Source organism: Temnothorax longispinosus, chromosome 10 (genome assembly GCF_030848805.1).
Source record: "Temnothorax longispinosus isolate EJ_2023e chromosome 10, Tlon_JGU_v1, whole genome shotgun sequence".
Lineage (NCBI taxonomy): Eukaryota > Metazoa > Arthropoda > Insecta > Hymenoptera > Formicidae > Temnothorax > Temnothorax longispinosus.
The window spans coordinates 52,735-68,480 of record NC_092367.1 but is presented as its reverse complement, the minus strand read 5'-3'; the positions used below and the strand labels follow the sequence as shown (position 1 = coordinate 68,480).

At 39.5% G+C, this 15,746-nt stretch overlaps 2 protein-coding genes across 7 annotated transcripts in view; one reads left to right on the top strand and one right to left on the bottom strand.

The window, feature by feature from the left end:
* LOC139819925 (carcinine transporter) overlaps positions 1–8,907 on the top strand; it is a 39,202-nt gene extending 30,295 nt beyond the window's left edge. For 2 of the 3 annotated variants that reach the window (XM_071789706.1, XM_071789704.1), the window contains exons 2-10: positions 1,634–1,892; positions 3,948–4,158; positions 4,709–4,967; positions 5,201–5,393; positions 5,937–6,155; positions 6,234–6,448; positions 6,705–6,880; positions 6,966–7,138; positions 7,684–8,907. In XM_071789706.1, the coding sequence (XP_071645807.1) occupies positions 1,642–1,892; positions 3,948–4,158; positions 4,709–4,967; positions 5,201–5,393; positions 5,937–6,155; positions 6,234–6,448; positions 6,705–6,880; positions 6,966–7,138; positions 7,684–7,792 (1,806 nt within the window). In that variant the 5' untranslated portion in view covers positions 1,634–1,641 and the 3' untranslated portion in view covers positions 7,793–8,907. Of the gene's footprint in view, positions 1–237; positions 353–1,633; positions 1,893–3,947; positions 4,159–4,708; positions 4,968–5,200; positions 5,394–5,936; positions 6,156–6,233; positions 6,449–6,704; positions 6,881–6,965; positions 7,139–7,683 lie in introns of all 3 variants that reach the window. The other variant, XM_071789705.1, reaches the window with a different exon arrangement.
* LOC139819926 (carcinine transporter-like) overlaps positions 8,899–15,746 on the bottom strand; it is a 16,057-nt gene continuing 9,209 nt past the window's right edge. For 3 of the 4 annotated variants that reach the window (XM_071789707.1, XM_071789708.1, XM_071789709.1), the window contains exons 2-10: positions 13,100–13,375; positions 12,589–12,784; positions 11,925–12,183; positions 11,222–11,414; positions 10,788–10,893; positions 10,588–10,691; positions 10,063–10,277; positions 9,779–9,954; positions 8,899–9,356 (exon numbers count right to left, since the gene is read on the bottom strand). In XM_071789707.1, the coding sequence (XP_071645808.1) occupies positions 9,138–9,356; positions 9,779–9,954; positions 10,063–10,277; positions 10,588–10,691; positions 10,788–10,893; positions 11,222–11,414; positions 11,925–12,183; positions 12,589–12,784; positions 13,100–13,371 (1,740 nt within the window). In that variant the 5' untranslated portion in view covers positions 13,372–13,375 and the 3' untranslated portion in view covers positions 8,899–9,137. Of the gene's footprint in view, positions 9,357–9,778; positions 9,955–10,062; positions 10,278–10,587; positions 10,692–10,787; positions 10,894–11,221; positions 11,415–11,924; positions 12,184–12,588; positions 12,785–13,099; positions 13,392–15,746 lie in introns of those variants that run through there. The other variant, XM_071789710.1, reaches the window with a different exon arrangement.

The following is a 15,746-nucleotide window of genomic DNA, read 5'->3' as shown; positions in this document are numbered from 1 at the left end:
GGGAAAAATTTTTTTATCTTCTTTTTCGCCAAAACGGATAAAACTGAATGCAATAAAGCTACAATAAGAAGTGTCACAAAACCTAACACTTTGTGGAAATAACTGACGTGTCGTTCTTTTATTTTCTGAATTTGTAATTTTCTGATTTTCACATTATTACTTAATTGCGTGAAGACTGTGAAGTACTAAACGTTCATGCTTACATTGCCATATGAAATTTCCTATTTCTGTTACAAGAAAATATCACACGTCGCAGAATTCACGGTTGATAGATCATCCGAAACGGCACAAGTATTGATTCAGTGGACAAAAGCGGATAGAAGGAATAATGGAATTAAGCTGAATTAACGAGGCAAGATATTACAGATTGATAAGCGAGATATGGTGGTAATTAGATCTGATTAAATCAGTGGAGAGACGGCAATGGATTATTAATATAATTAACAAGACTGCGTTGCTTTTGCGAATTCGCTGATATTGTTTACCTTTTTTTTGTTTGGTTCCATTATTCCGCAGTGCAAATTATAATTTCTACTAAAGGCAATCCCCGCAAGTATATATCGCACTTTATGAATATCTGATCGGATTATTAGCGCTGATGACTTACCGGCAGCGTTTTTTTCTTTTTCGTTACGTATATATCGTCGAGGACGGTATATAATTGCTCAGTGTAATTACTTCTGTACTGAATTAATGCGTCGTTCAAGTCATTCATGCAACATCGTTTCGATATCTTGTAAATTTTCAACGATATATCTGTTATGATTACATGAACGTTCGTGGCACGTGACGGAATTATTTATATTCGTATATAAAACTACGTAAAGGCGCATATTTTTCCGAATTCGCTCTTCGAAGAAAGCGTTGCAGGATTACGAGCGAGAAACATATCCCAAGTCGCGCGCTCCTGTCACTTTCAAAAATAACGTCCCGATTCTTAAGGAAAATAAGAAGTGAGGGGATGAGAGGTGCCGATCAATTCTGCGATTTTCGCAAAGATATAACTGACGCAGAGCCGATAGAAATTACAGATCTGAACAAAATTCGAAAAGAGAGTACTAGAGAAAACATTCCTTAATATTTGTTTGTTTTAATATTACGTCACTTACTTTTTGATTATGTTGACGTATGTATAATAATCTTACATGACCTTTCACGGTCCCTTGATTACCATACTCGATATTCCAACTATCTGTTCCGCGTTGACAGTCAGAAAATTCCCTTATTCCAAATAATATACAACTCTGACGTTCGGTCAGTTTAGTGCTTAATGTAAAAATATTGTAATTAATGAAAAAGACCAGTTACACGCGTTGTTGCGTTCGCTATGCCACAATAACAGTCTTTTATTTGTTCCTATTAGCTTCCTCTTCCCATACGCTCGTCGTCATTTACGGAGATCCGCTCGGCTCATTAGCGGCATAATGATACCGAGGCGTCTCGCATCGTTATCGCATTATGTATTTCGTTCTTTGTTCCCGCATACCCGTTGTCTCACATACCAGCGAACGGGACCGCACGTCCACGTGTATACCGAGTATACCGACGATACCGACGAGCTTTTTTCGCCGTTATATAGTCGCGATAAACGTTCATTAAGAAAATCACAGGCATTTTTTGTTATTCTTTTCAGATATCACGATGACGGTCATGGTCGAGTCCACGAAAGTCGAGGAAGGCAACGGTCCCGCGAAGATCGAGACCTTCGACGATATTCTGCCGTACGTCGGCGAGGCGAGCAGATACCAGTGGTTCCTGTTCATCCTCCTCTTACCGTTCACCTTCGTTTACGCCTTTTTGTATTTTACGCAATTTTTCATCACACTCGTGCCTGCTGAGCATTGGTGCACCATATCGGAATTGAATCATTACAATCTCACGGATTACGAGAAGTAAGCTTGAAGCCTTTTGATATTTTCGATACTTTATACATATGCACACTCGAAAATCAAAATAACAGATAAATAATATTTCACATTTAGATAATTGTGACAAATAAAAAAATAAAGTAATGAGATATTTAAATAATTAACACGAAGTAATTTCCGCGGATCTGTAAGATATTTTTGTGCGAGCGGGATCAAAAAACAAAAAATTTCCGAGATTTGTAAGTTTAATAATGTCCGAGACAGTTTTGCAATGACAAAAAGTGAGAAGATAGCGAAATTCTTTTCATCTTTATTTCATAACGACAGTTCAAGTCCAGTCGGTTCGAGCTGACCGAGACCTTGGGCCATGGTCGGGTTGGCTTATATATAGATTCACCCTTGCGTGTTGGATTTTTTGCCTATATGCATATAGTGTGTCTCAAATTCTCTGCACCGTTTCATCGTCTTTACAAGAATGACGATAATTTTTAGATTGTTAACGTTTGTGAAATTTTTTATGAATCAACTTTCTTTTGAGAAAGTATTATTTGAAGATATTTTGAAACTGTTGCAATTAAATTTTTTCCAAATTTTAATACAATAATTGAATCAAAAATACTAGAGAATATGTGAGCTATTTACATATCTCTTATTTATTTTCCAGAATAAAATTTTATTATTCACATTACATAAAAGCTCCTAATGATTCATTTAGTGCGATCTTAGTTTTTACTTCGCTTGAAGCGAAAAATAAATTATTGCCAGCGGCGTTCCTGTTGGGTTTTCCCGAAGTTGAATACATGATGTTTAAAATAGGAGGTAGGATTAATAAGGTGTTATTTTGTGATTGCTCAAGGAATAAAATGTATGAGATGACAAAGATAAATCTCTTCTTCCGCGTTAAACATATGACTTAATTCACGTCTGAATAATTTTCGTTTTTGTCCCACGAAAAGAACATTTTTCTAAAGCTAGAAATATAATTACGTCTAATTACGTTACATTTCTTGTAGGCTTTCCGCCGTAAGCGTGTTACACAAATAGAAGTGCATAATTACCTACGTCTTTCTCTTTTTTCCTTAAGTGGAACATAAACTTTTCGCGTCAATGAAAATTGCGAACAGACGTGCGAGACCATTCATTTGACAAACGTAATTTCTAAATTCTGGTTTTTCCAAACACGTTTTTCGTTGAGATATTTCGTTGACTACGATTTTTGGTGTGCTTTCAAGCATTTCGGAATAATTTAATCGTATACAGTGTTTTTACCCATGCAAGTGTCGCGTGTCGCGCGGAAATAATTGTGCCAGACGTTTCCTGCATGACTGTCACATAGGAAAATCCGTCATTGCGGTTGTACGTGATTCAGATCGTTCGATCAGTGGCTTCTCGTCGTATATCCAAAGTTACAGAAAACCAGTTTGGTTGTCGACCTCGAAGGGATTCCACGGGAATTCTGAGAGAGAGAGAGAGAGAGAGAGAGAGAGAGAGAGAGAGAGAGAGAGAGAGAGAGAATGAGAGAATGAGAGAATGAGAGAATGAGAGAATGAGAGAATGAGAGAATGAGAGAGATGGAGAAATATTTTTCTTCTTTGAAAGACTATCTAGGAATGGACTTTTCCCCCCTCATCTTCGAGAAACCGCAGAGTTCTTTGGGAAATGCGAAGCATCATTAAAATTAGCCGCGACATGACTTAAAATGATAATCTCCGGTGAGAATAAAAGGCCGCACGAAATATAAATACTCCGGGGAATAGTAGAAACGCGCCTATCTTTTTAGGATAAAATTGTCATTTTCTCTGTCTTTGGATTTATGAACCGTATAGAACGCGTAATCGCATTCCTCGAGCAAAAATGGCACGTCCCCGAAGAATCGGAGAACCCATCTGCTGTCATATACTAGCGTGACTCGCGCATAACGCCGCGCGCCGTAGATTTCAACGAGCATGCCATTTCTTTGACGCGCGTCACTCTTATCTTTTGTTATATGCGATAGTGAATTAAAGATATTCAAGATATAAAAAATCATATAAATTTATTGTTTTCCTAACGATTTTGTTTGCGTCTGGGTTATGACAGGATCGCGGTAGGGATACCCCCAGCTACTGACGAGGAATTGAGGCTGGAGAGCGCCACGTCATTCTCGAGATGCTACATGTACGACGTGAATTACACTGAACTCTTGGAGCAAGGTGTCAGGCAGGCCAATTTGTCGTGGCCGATTGTCCGATGCAAGGAAGGATGGACTTTCAATTACACGATGATACCGTACGCCTCAATCGCCGCCGAGGTACCTATCTAAAACGCGCCATTACCACTCGTCATGAATCACTGTCGCCGCAGCTAATTGATTAATAAATTTGCCGACTGACGCGCTCAGCGAAACGTCAACCGGCTTTTTATTCTTTTCTTCTTCTTGCCAAGCGCGCAGCTTCATTGTATCTTCTTACGAAGCGAAAGAGAAACCGGTACGGAGAAACCGAAAATACGGTTCACGCACCGGTATTTTTTTGGTGTTGCGTAATATCCGAGATAAAAATTGATTACCATACTGGTGACGTCGTCGAGCAACGTTTATTAATACTTGTCACCAATATAAAGTAGCGTAAGCTTCAGTTGTATGTATATCAATATTTGATGCTATTTGACGTCCAATTCAAGCTCCTCAGCATTGCAATATTATAAGGCTAAAGATGATAGAAATTATTTATAAAAATTACTTCAGTCGCGGCATATCCATACATATACAAAAGATGCTAACAAATTAACGTCATCGACGACAATATTATTAATAATAATAACCTCTTCGCAATTGTAATAATGTGCACTAATTTTGCCAGCTCGAATGGGTTTGCGAAAAGACCTTTCTCGGTTCCGCAGCCCAGTCGGCCTTCTTCGTCGGCAGCATGATCGGCGGCCTGATATTCGGCTACATAGCCGATCACTACGGCAGAATTCCGGCATTGGTGTCTTGCAATGCCGTAGGATTCTTTGCCTCCATCGCAACCGCCTTCTGCAACAGCTTTTGGTCCTTTTGCGTTGCAAGGCTGATCGTCGGTTCGTCGTTTGACAATTGCTTCAACGTACTCTTCATTATAGGTACGTATCGTCACGATCGAATAAAAATATCACCAAGGACTTAAATAAATTTTCTGTCCGAATAAAGCAGCTTATTAAGGAGATACAAATAGGTATTTTTGTTCTTATTAATCGCAGTAGTTTCAATTAAAAGTAAAGTATTGAATTCTGAAATAGAATTCTAACGCAATTATAATGGAATTATTATATTGCGACATCTCAGTCGTCGTTACTGACGATAACTTTGGTCGTAGTGATCGAATACGTTGGTCCGAAGTACCGAACTCTGGTGGCGAACATGTCCTTTGGGATTTACTTTGCCGCCGCCGCTAGTCTCCTACCGTGGATCGCATATTGGATCGCAGATTGGAGAATTTTAAGCGTCGTCACCGCATTCCCGATGATCGTCGCTTTCCTCGGTCCATGGCTTGTCCCAGAAAGTGCACGGTATTTGCCTTCATTCTTATTGTCTCGTATCAAATTTGTAATATAAATTACCCAGTGAACAAAGTGATATAGCAGTCTGTCGGCAGATTGGTAACAGATTTGATCAGATATGTCAGCAGACTAACATCAACTATGTTCGCATTCAGCTTGTGTTCTTCCAGCAGAGTCTGCTAACATAATCAGATTGGTAGCAGAAATCATACAAATAACAGAGCCTATTGACAGGCAATGTGAGATTGGCAATAACAGAAACCACGTAGAACCTGAACGGTGCCAGCAGGATTTGCTCGATTTAGGCTGCCAATCTGCTGTCTGATTATGTTATACTTTTGGCATTCTGCCGACATCACGTGATACATCAGAATCGGCATCAATCTGTAGTCTTTCTGCCGACAACATTTGTAATAGATACTTGACAAGATTTGCTTTCGACAGACTTGGTTGTCTGGGTATATCATGAAATAAAATTATCTTTTATATGTTGCACATATGTGGGTATAGATGCTGATAGGCGCATAATAATTGGCCTATTTTGTTCCTTAGATGGTACATTATGAGCGGCAAGGTTGACAAGGCGATCGGCATGCTGAAGAAATTCGCAAAGGTCAACGGCAGGGAAGTGAAGCAGGAGGTGTTCGAGGAATTCGAAAAGAGCTGCAATAACATGATCGAAAAGGATCAATCGCACAATCAGTACACGGTCCTGCATCTTTTCAAGCTGCCCCGACTGGCTCGTATCACCGTCATGCTCGTTATTTACTGGTGAGTGCCAGGAAAATTCAGATCCGACCTATTTTCCCTCGTTTGAAACGACTATTGATCCAAACAGTTCGCTTTCAGGCTGTTGATCATTCTGGTGTTCGACGGACATGTTTGGAACATGAAGCTGTTGGATCCGGACGTGTTTACATCGTTCTCCTTAGCCGCGCTAACCGAGCTTCCGGCGGCGATTCTGCTGGCACTTTTCCTCGATAGATGGGGCAGGCGGTGGATGGGCTTTGCTTCGATGTTCATATGTGGCGTTTTCTCTCTCATCGCTATTAGCACTCCTCCCGGTAAATTACATTATCACTCGCGACGTTAATTATTTTTGTTGTCATCAGGTTTTTTCGCCCTTATCACCAGAACAATACGGGAAACGTAAAATTGTCATAAGGGTGCGAAAAATAAGAAATGAAAGATAAAACGGGAAAGAGCGTGAAGATAAGATTTTCCAATCTGTCGCTCTGCGATCTGCGATCCAAGTTTCGTCGGATTGCGAATAGTATGTACTTGTAACACGCCACATTTACATAACTCGTGATGTTTCAGGTCCACTAACCGTCACCATGGCGATTTTGGCGCGCCTCGGTGTCAATATCGCCGCGAATATCGGTTTCCAATACGCGGCCGAGATGTTGCCGACCGTAGTGCGGGCGCAAGGTGTATCTCTGATTCACATTATTGGCTACATTGCTCACATCATCGGACCCTACGTGATCTACTTGGTAAAGTATCAGGAAAATTCGCGTGATTAAACGAAATCCAGTCGCCAGATCGATTAATTGAGTCAATCGTCATCGTTGTTTTCAGGCCGACGTCAATCAACATTTACCGCTGATAGTGCTCGGCTTTCTGTCGTTTATCGATGCGTTCTTAACGTTAGCGCTTCCGGAAACCTTGGATCAAGAATTGCCTGAAACTCTGCAGGAGGGTAACGACTTCGGCACGGATCAGAGCTTTTGGTGGATTCCTTGCATATCTTCGTAAGTTCTCTATAATTACATCTCTTTTCTTTTCTCTCTCTTTCTCTCTTCCCTCTTCTTCTATCTTTCCTCCTTTTTTGTTTCCTCTCATCTTCTTTCGTATTAGATTCAAGTAAAAAAAAAGAAGAGAGTCCCTCTGTATTTCTTACAAGAGAAATCTTGCAAATCTGAAAATTCTGACCTTAATGAAACTTTATACATATGTGTGGAGGGGGAGAGAGTTAGTAAATAGACGAATTTCGAAATTTTTAGTTGCGGCCCAAAAATATGTGGTTTAAAGGGGTAAAACTACCCCTCATGTGTAGAGCGATTTTTCTCGATATATCTCGAAAAGTATTCGAGATATCAAAAAATGTTTTATACAAAAGTTTTATGGCAAGAACACCTCTATTTAACTATATTAATTATATTTTTAAGAAATAATTTTTGAAAAAAAATTTAAATTTAAAAATTTCGATTTAAAATTAGAATTTTTTTGGTTCGCGAGGTTTCCTTGTTAGTAATAATTACGTAAACTTATCTCTTTATTCCCGAAATTTTTGCAGAACCCCGAAATTGAAGAAATCGCTGAGGAAGAAGAAGAAGAAGGAGGGCATGACGAACGCGGCCTTCCATCACGGCAGTATTCAAACTATGGACTGTACAAGATTATAACGTATTCGCATGGTTACGTATAATTTGCCAAATCGTTGTAAATATCGCGGTCAATATCGTCCGCGTGTGTGTGATCTTAGGTGTTAAACTATAATATAACAAGTGACGCGATATGGACACGTCAAGTGCGGTGTTGCACCAACGCACGGTGGTGAAGAGGGACATAAATAGGAAATAAGAATGCAGGATTCAATTCCATGCATCCGGCAAGGTGCACGCTCAGATAGACATGAATGCAAACGTGAATGCGCAACTTCGAAGTCGACGCGACTATCTCGAGAGTGCCAGATTATTTTTCCGAATCGTTTCTTCGCGATGCGACTTCGACTTTCGCCGCTCTTTTTCAGGATGCAGCTGTGTACAAAGCTATTTGATTAATTGTAAGCGTAGTTTTAGCGAGACTAGATTGACGAGCCAGCTGACTTTTTCATACCGTTCGCGAGATATCACGAGGCTCGAGATCGGTGTAATATCCGACGTATTCGATTTTTTTACATTGCATAGGGTGGCGAAGCTTGGTGTTCCAAATGTCGCATTTTATTTACTCACGAGTAAAAATATCGCGTATATACCTAATAGATATTCATATACGCGTTCGCTACATTCAGCGGGATTAAGATGTCTATTACAAAGGGATGTCCACATCCCATCGCTCATTGTTTTTTGCCTTGCCCAAACGATATTTTTGACCCACGGTATATAAAAAAACTGCTCATTTTCCGTACCGAGATACAGATACAGAGATCGTCTTGTTACACTTGATACTCTCGAAAAGATACAACGAACCTAGATAAACTGTGCGAACGAATAAAAGGGCTGTCATCGCTTTCTTGATGTATCATCAAGAGTTGTTGCGAAATTGTTAGCAGCGATGGCAATCACGAATTAATTTTCATTATGTAAATAGAAGACTTTAAGTAATTTAATTAATGTATATAGGCTGGGGCACCGCGTTCACCGCATAAAGACATGTTTCTCATCTTTCACTGCCAAAAACTTGGAAATTTCTTCGAAAATCGCGGAAGATGTCAACATACTTTTTCGCTCATTGTCATCTGAAAGTGGTTGAGTAACAGTGTAAAATAAAAAGACAAATTGTTTTATCATCGTGTAAATTCCGTTCTAATGTATTTACTCTCAAAAAAAGTAAATCTCCCTAGAAAATGCTCCTCAGATCGGAAGATTATTATTCCGATCTTATCTATGAACTTTATTAATTCGTACAAAAAGAAGCTTAATTACTTATCATATTATCACGTACCGCGCGAGACGCAAGTATCTTTTTTTCTAATTACATTTCTTCGACGATCGCGCCGAAGATTATTATATAACGGAGTTGAAAAGACTAAAGCTCGCGTGGACGATAATGTCGATGTCGATTCGGACACGGTCTTCCGCAGCAGGGCATCGTCCAGAAGCTTTGTTCCTTGCCGAAGTCCTCTCCCTGACGTAGGGTCTGCGGGAGGTCGCGACCGAGCGTCTCCGGTAGGAACAATACCAGGGTAGCGGCTGCAAATGACACGACGCTGATGATCATCATCGGCAGCCCGTCCCAAACCTTGGCCTAAAACAATTTCGATTGATTGACTAAAAATACCGAGCAACGCGAATAAAGCTTGCATTTTTGTCCTCGACGAAAGTTCTAATGTGTTCATTCTAAATCGATACACCAAAAAATAATTAAATAATGGACGCAATATGCGATATAGGGTGTTCAATATTCGCCTGCCGAAGTCTATATTGAATTGGGAAAAATTTCTTAAATTTCTTAAAGTTTTTTAATTATTTGTGATTGACAATAATAGACCATTTATAATAAGATATATTTTAAATGTAATTAAACTTCTCTGCTAGAATCTCCATTACAAAAATATAGTTTTCTAATAATACTACTAATTACATTGTCATGCATAATGCAGAATAGTTGTGTCAATTGTTCCACAATATCGTCTTTTTCCTAAGTAAAGAATACAAAAGGTTACTTACGCTATCCACCACGTACGGCGCGACGGAATGGGCCACAATGCCAAAAATGTGGATCAATGCGACGCCCTGCGTCCTAATGGGGGTCGGCAACAACTCGGCGGCGTACTGGAGGCCTACATTGGCTGCCATATTCAAGCAAAATCGCGAGAGCACCGACATCGTCAGTTTCGCTGCGACTGAATAATAAAAACGCATGAGATAAGGGATTGCGGCACGGTCGCGGACCGCTTGATTTTATTCGAAAGACATATATTATTTGAAAGCCCATGTGTATATGTGCTCACTCGACTGTAACAGCAGTTCGGCGAAGCTGAAGAGGCAAGTCATGGCCAGAGTGATAAATCCGCAGAATCGGCGACCCCAGCGGTCCAATAGCAACGTAAGCAACAGCCCGGCCGGCAGCTCGGTCGCGCAAGCGAGGGAGAAGGACACGAACACCGAGCTCTGGATCAGCTTGAGGGAGTATACGTGGCCATCGAAAGCTATCATCGTCAAGGACCTAGAAAGTACCCGAAAGTACATCCGTAACTTCGTTGCCGTACGCGACGCGGAATATAACGTTATATCCGATTTCAAAAGCAACAGCGCGGTATAAATTTAGTTCAGCAGATAAGATCTGAGATGTGTCATCAGATTCTGAAGCTATTTTCGAGAAAGGAAATTAAGTCAAGATATATCCTCTCGCAAGATGGAAATGCGATCATAAAAAACTAATGTTCCGCCAAGCTGAAGAGGCAATATATCGAATAAGGAAGGAAAAACGACGCGACAAAGCGACAGCGGGAAATATAAAGTTGCATCTCACTCACCAAAACAAGATTAGCAGAATGGTGTTCTTCGCTAGACGCGGTGACTTGAGAATATCGAAGACGTTCGCGCTTTCTGTTTGGGTATTGGTCACGGTCAAGTTTCTCTGTAAAGACGATAAGGTGGACAATGAGTGATGCGCTGTTTGCATCACGGTTTCACACGTCTCACAGCTTTGCGTCTCGTTATCAATCTTACTTACGACAAAGACTTCGTAGATGCGTGTGTCAGGGCTCTTTCTGTTGATCTTCGCTATCCGTTGCAGCTTCTGCACCATTTTGTCTAACTTGCCGTTGGCGACGAACCATCTTAATAGCGAAACAGTGTTTCTATTTCAGCGGAAAGTTTGGAGGACGAGGCTAACAGTGAAACGAGCTTACAACTGTATGAATTTCTAAGAGCAACATGAATTTCTAGATATTGCGACACTGCCCACTTAAGAACTTTAAACTTTATTTAAATACCGCGCTTATTTAATTCAACTCGGAGAAATATGAAATCCTTTTACAACGCTCTAATTATAAAATTACATAAATAATTATTATATGTAATAGTAAAGTTTGTGTGTGTGTGTGTGTGTGTGTGATTTGAATGATTGAGTAGAACAAATCGAAGATGCGCATAATATTTATTTACCGAGCGCTTTCGGGAAGAATCCATGGTGTGATAAAAGCGCTCACCATCGGGATCGCGCTGACATAGGCGAAGAATTTCCAATTTGCGACGTAGTACGCGATCCATGGTAGAACTGTGCTTCCAACGGCGAAGTATATGCCAAAGGCAACGTTAACGACGAGAGTTCGCCTGTTCACAGCCATGTACTCGAGCACTGGCGAGATTAAAATTCGGGATTTGATTTATTACTTATATAAAAAATTACTTATTTAAAAAAAGTCCCGAAGTTCTATTTAACAGATTAATTAATAGTACGTGGTACGTTCAATTCATAGCTTATAGCTTACGTAAAAGTTAACAATAAAGTTACGTACAGAATGAATTGTGCGCCGTAACATTCACGCCTATAAATATTCATAAAACGCGTCACCGATCGAATACAATGATCTTTCATCTCCGTCGAGCTTTCCGGGTACCTACTGCACGTAATACCATTCTTTGTAATGAAAACTATGTATGGACACGTGCGCGCGTTATTGCCGTAGAGAAGATCCGCAGTCCAGATTTATGTGACATGTAGAAAAATTTAAAAAAATGAAAAATGTGACCGCGCGTATCTTTGCATGTAATTTTGAACGGAACGTCGGAATAGATTCTCTTATTTAGTGCCGCGAGCGACGCGTACGATCCTCGCACGGCCGATCATCTCTTGTCGATCGCTCACCGATAATCAACGGAATGTTGATGCAGTTGTCGAAAGCCAGACCGGTAAAGAATCTGCAGACGGCGAAAGACAAGAAGGTATTCGCACTCGCAGTTGCGGCCGAGGCCAGGAACCCGATGCCGTTGCAGAGGATCAAGGCGGGAATCCGACCTCTGTGGTCGGCGATCCATCCGAAGAGCAAACCGCCGACAATGGAGCCGCAGAAGAAGATCGACTGTGCCGTCGATATGAGGTATTCCTGGTCACATACCCAATCTAGCTAATCACAAAGGATCCAGAATCAGTGCGCGAGGAACGCAACGTTTGTCACATTTTTGCATACGGGGAGTTATGCGGATTTATCTTTATCTTATTTCTCTATCTTTCGTCACTTATTCGCATATTATTATTCTGAAATGGATTACGATTAAAATTATGCGAGAAACGCAACGCTATATTTGTGTATTTACGTAAATTGATTTCTTTTATTTCTTCATCTCTCGTCGTTTATTCGCATATTATCGGTCTGCGGATTACGATTGAATTAAATTACGAGGAAGAAATCGCGCGTAATCTCAGTTAATCGCTCGACCGTTTAGACAAGAGTACTCGTGAATTTTGACTCTCTTTCTCTGTGTCTTTTGTATATTTTATACGCACAGCGATGCATTCAAGGATACTTCACCTCAGCTGCTATACTGGCGTACGGGATCTGCGTGAAATTGTATTCCCAGTGGCTGCAGTCCACGGATTTGTTTGCCTTCAATTCGACCGAACGAATGTCTTTCCCGTGACTTAGAATAACGGAAAAATCCAAATCCCTCCGATGGCATTGGTCATAGTACGGATAATTCTGCGACTTTGGTACGCCGATCTTCACTCTGAAAACATTGACCTCCAAATATACGAAATATATCTCTTCAAAGACAGAAGATAACAAAAAGATAATAATACGTCAAGAGAAAAAGGAAACGATTTAAACAATTAATCGACTTTTACAACAACTCGACTGTTTTACAATCCAAAATTATTTTGATAAATTACAGGATTTATAATGTTTAATATAATAATAATAATAATATTTAAGTTATGTAATATAAATTTAAATATATAGATATATGTTATTTAGAGCATGATAAAATATATTATTTTGATTTATAGGATCTTAATAAGTAACATTGTTGCGGAAATTTTACCTTTCTTCCCGCGTAAGGTTTAAAGGGATCAGTTCCTCTATCTTGCACCAATGCTCCTGCGGCACCAGGGTGAGGAAGAACTGCGAGAAGTATAAAGTGGCGTAAGCCACGCTGTAGGGAAGCAAGGCCAATAGAAGCAGCCACTGATATCTGCCAAAATCACCGACGTACGGCAAGACATCGTCGAAGGTCTCCAACTTCGGCCTCGGTGTGGTGTTTTCGTTCGGATCTACGGTATCTGTGGGGTTCTTCATGCCGTTTGAGTTCTTCATCGTTCTAAGGGATGCCAATATTTGATACGCTAGATTTACACTCAGCAAACCAAGTTGAGGAAAAGAAAAAAGAAAATAGAGTCGGTTTTATCAACCAAAAGTAACTCAAACTAAAAGAAAAAACTTTTAAAATCGCTCGGAATATTTTAATTTGAAACTACAGAGAAAGGCTTGATGGTTCAAAAAATGTCTATAAAGAAAAGAGTAATATAAACTAACTATATAATATATAATTATAGATGCAAAGTTGAAGCTGGTAGACAGTGTATTTTTTTTACAAAAAGATCGCAATATTTGTTGTTCCGGCGAAAGAAACCCGGCACAATTTAGCGTTCTTCTCCTATAATATTATTTATAAGTAACAAAGTGCGCGCGATTTAAGGAGGTTCGCCTACTATACTTTAAAGTCAAAAATGCGATTGAATAATAATGTCATTACAGCGATTCCGAATTATATGCAATATTAGTATAATGAATTGTGGATGCTAGTTATGTGCTATATTTTTCGTAAATTATTAGTGTTTAGAATATTAACAAATATATGCCGAAGTATGAGAGCGTCAACGACTTGGGAATCGTTGTCAGGTATATACATACCCTGCGTTCGAAAACTTTACTTGGGTGCACACCGCGTCATTCTATCTTTGTTATTTACTAAAAGTTGAACAAGGACAGAATGATGCTGGTGTGCATCCGAGTGAAATTTTCGAACGCAGCCTTATTATCCAACATTATAAAGTAAAAGAAAAATTACAAATAATTTATAAAAACCTATATAAACAATTGACAGAGAATACTAAAGACTTAAAATGATATTAATCCTGCTCAGTACGAGAGGAACCACAGGTTCGGACATTTGGTTCACGCACTCGGTCGAGCGGCTGGTGGTGCGAAGCTCCGTAGGATTATGCCTGAACGCCTCTAAGGCCGTATCCTCTCTAGTCAAAGGTGGCAATGATATCTCTAGGAGTCTCGTGAGTCGAAAGGCTCAAAACAATGTGACACACTACTAGGCGGCCGGTCCTCGCGGGCCGGTCGTCGCACGAGCCCGGTTTGCCGTACGGCGCCTCTGCCCGTCGTCGGGATCTCACCGCTTACGACGGCACGGCGGCGGCGCGGCGCCGGCGTCTAACGGTCGAACATGAGTTTCGCGAGTTTGATGTCGAGACTCGGAATCGTCTGTAGACGACTTGGGTACCAAGTCGTTTTTTGCAATATGGTTCAATAATAATGCAAAAAATTACATGAATTTTAATAAAAAATAATTATTTTAGTGTAAAACAAACGTTATCCGACCTGTGCGCAATATTGGATAACTTTGCGTCAATAAAAAAAATCAGCGTTTGTCGTACGAAAAAAATACAAGGGTCCTTTTTTGTTGCAAATTTTGTCCACAACAAGATGCATACGATAAAATTCATCTCAAATAAATTCTAAGGCCTAAAAACAGCGAAAAACTAAGACTATTCCAAAAAATCAAAATTTTTTGCTTACATACCTACAAACTAAAGAAAAAGGGTCTAAAAAATCTGTTACACCATGAAAAGTATTCTTTGTAGTTTTCAGATGATGTGTGATTTTTTGGGGATTTTTAATTCTATTTTAAATGACGGAAAAAAATCACTGGCGCAACATCAATAAAACGATGAAATCGAGGGTTTTCGGGATCCGAGTCTCGGACTTTGACGGCGCGTGCAAGCTAAACGACTGACTTGACGATAAATGTTGTTCAGATCATTATTGTAGATAATTTTACGCTCTACAAAAAAGGTACGTATAGTTAGTTACCTTATCTTGCTTAGTTTTCGAGATATTTGAAAAAAAATAAAAAAAATCGCGTTTTTTGTTGATAATATTGTTAATAACTTTTTATTGCACGTTAATTTTGCGAAGCAAAATAAATCCCACTTATAGCACCTCAAATCAAAGCGATTAATGGTGGTTGCAACCTGGGAAGATTAATTGGAAGGTTCGATGTCTAATATGACTAGCCTAATAGCGAAGAGATGCAATGTCGCAACATTTCTCTTGTACGAATGTTAACTGAAGTCAAATCTTGAACTGTTTACATTTATCAGTGGATAAATTGATACATAATTGAATGAAAAGTTACATTATAAAACCAGTAATTATATAAGTGTTTAGAATATATCCATGAAAATGGTTTTTCTTAAATAAAAATTTAGGCCTTATACGGTACTAACCAAACCACCTTAATTTGCCACGTTACGATCCGTGAGATCACTCGACTTTGTTGTTTTATCATTTTCATTCTAATTAATATTCTTAAGCTTGTAATGTAAAATTTGAAATACAGAGATAAATAAGATGTTTATAATAATATAAGGTCAAGAAAATGATTTGAGTTTAAACTG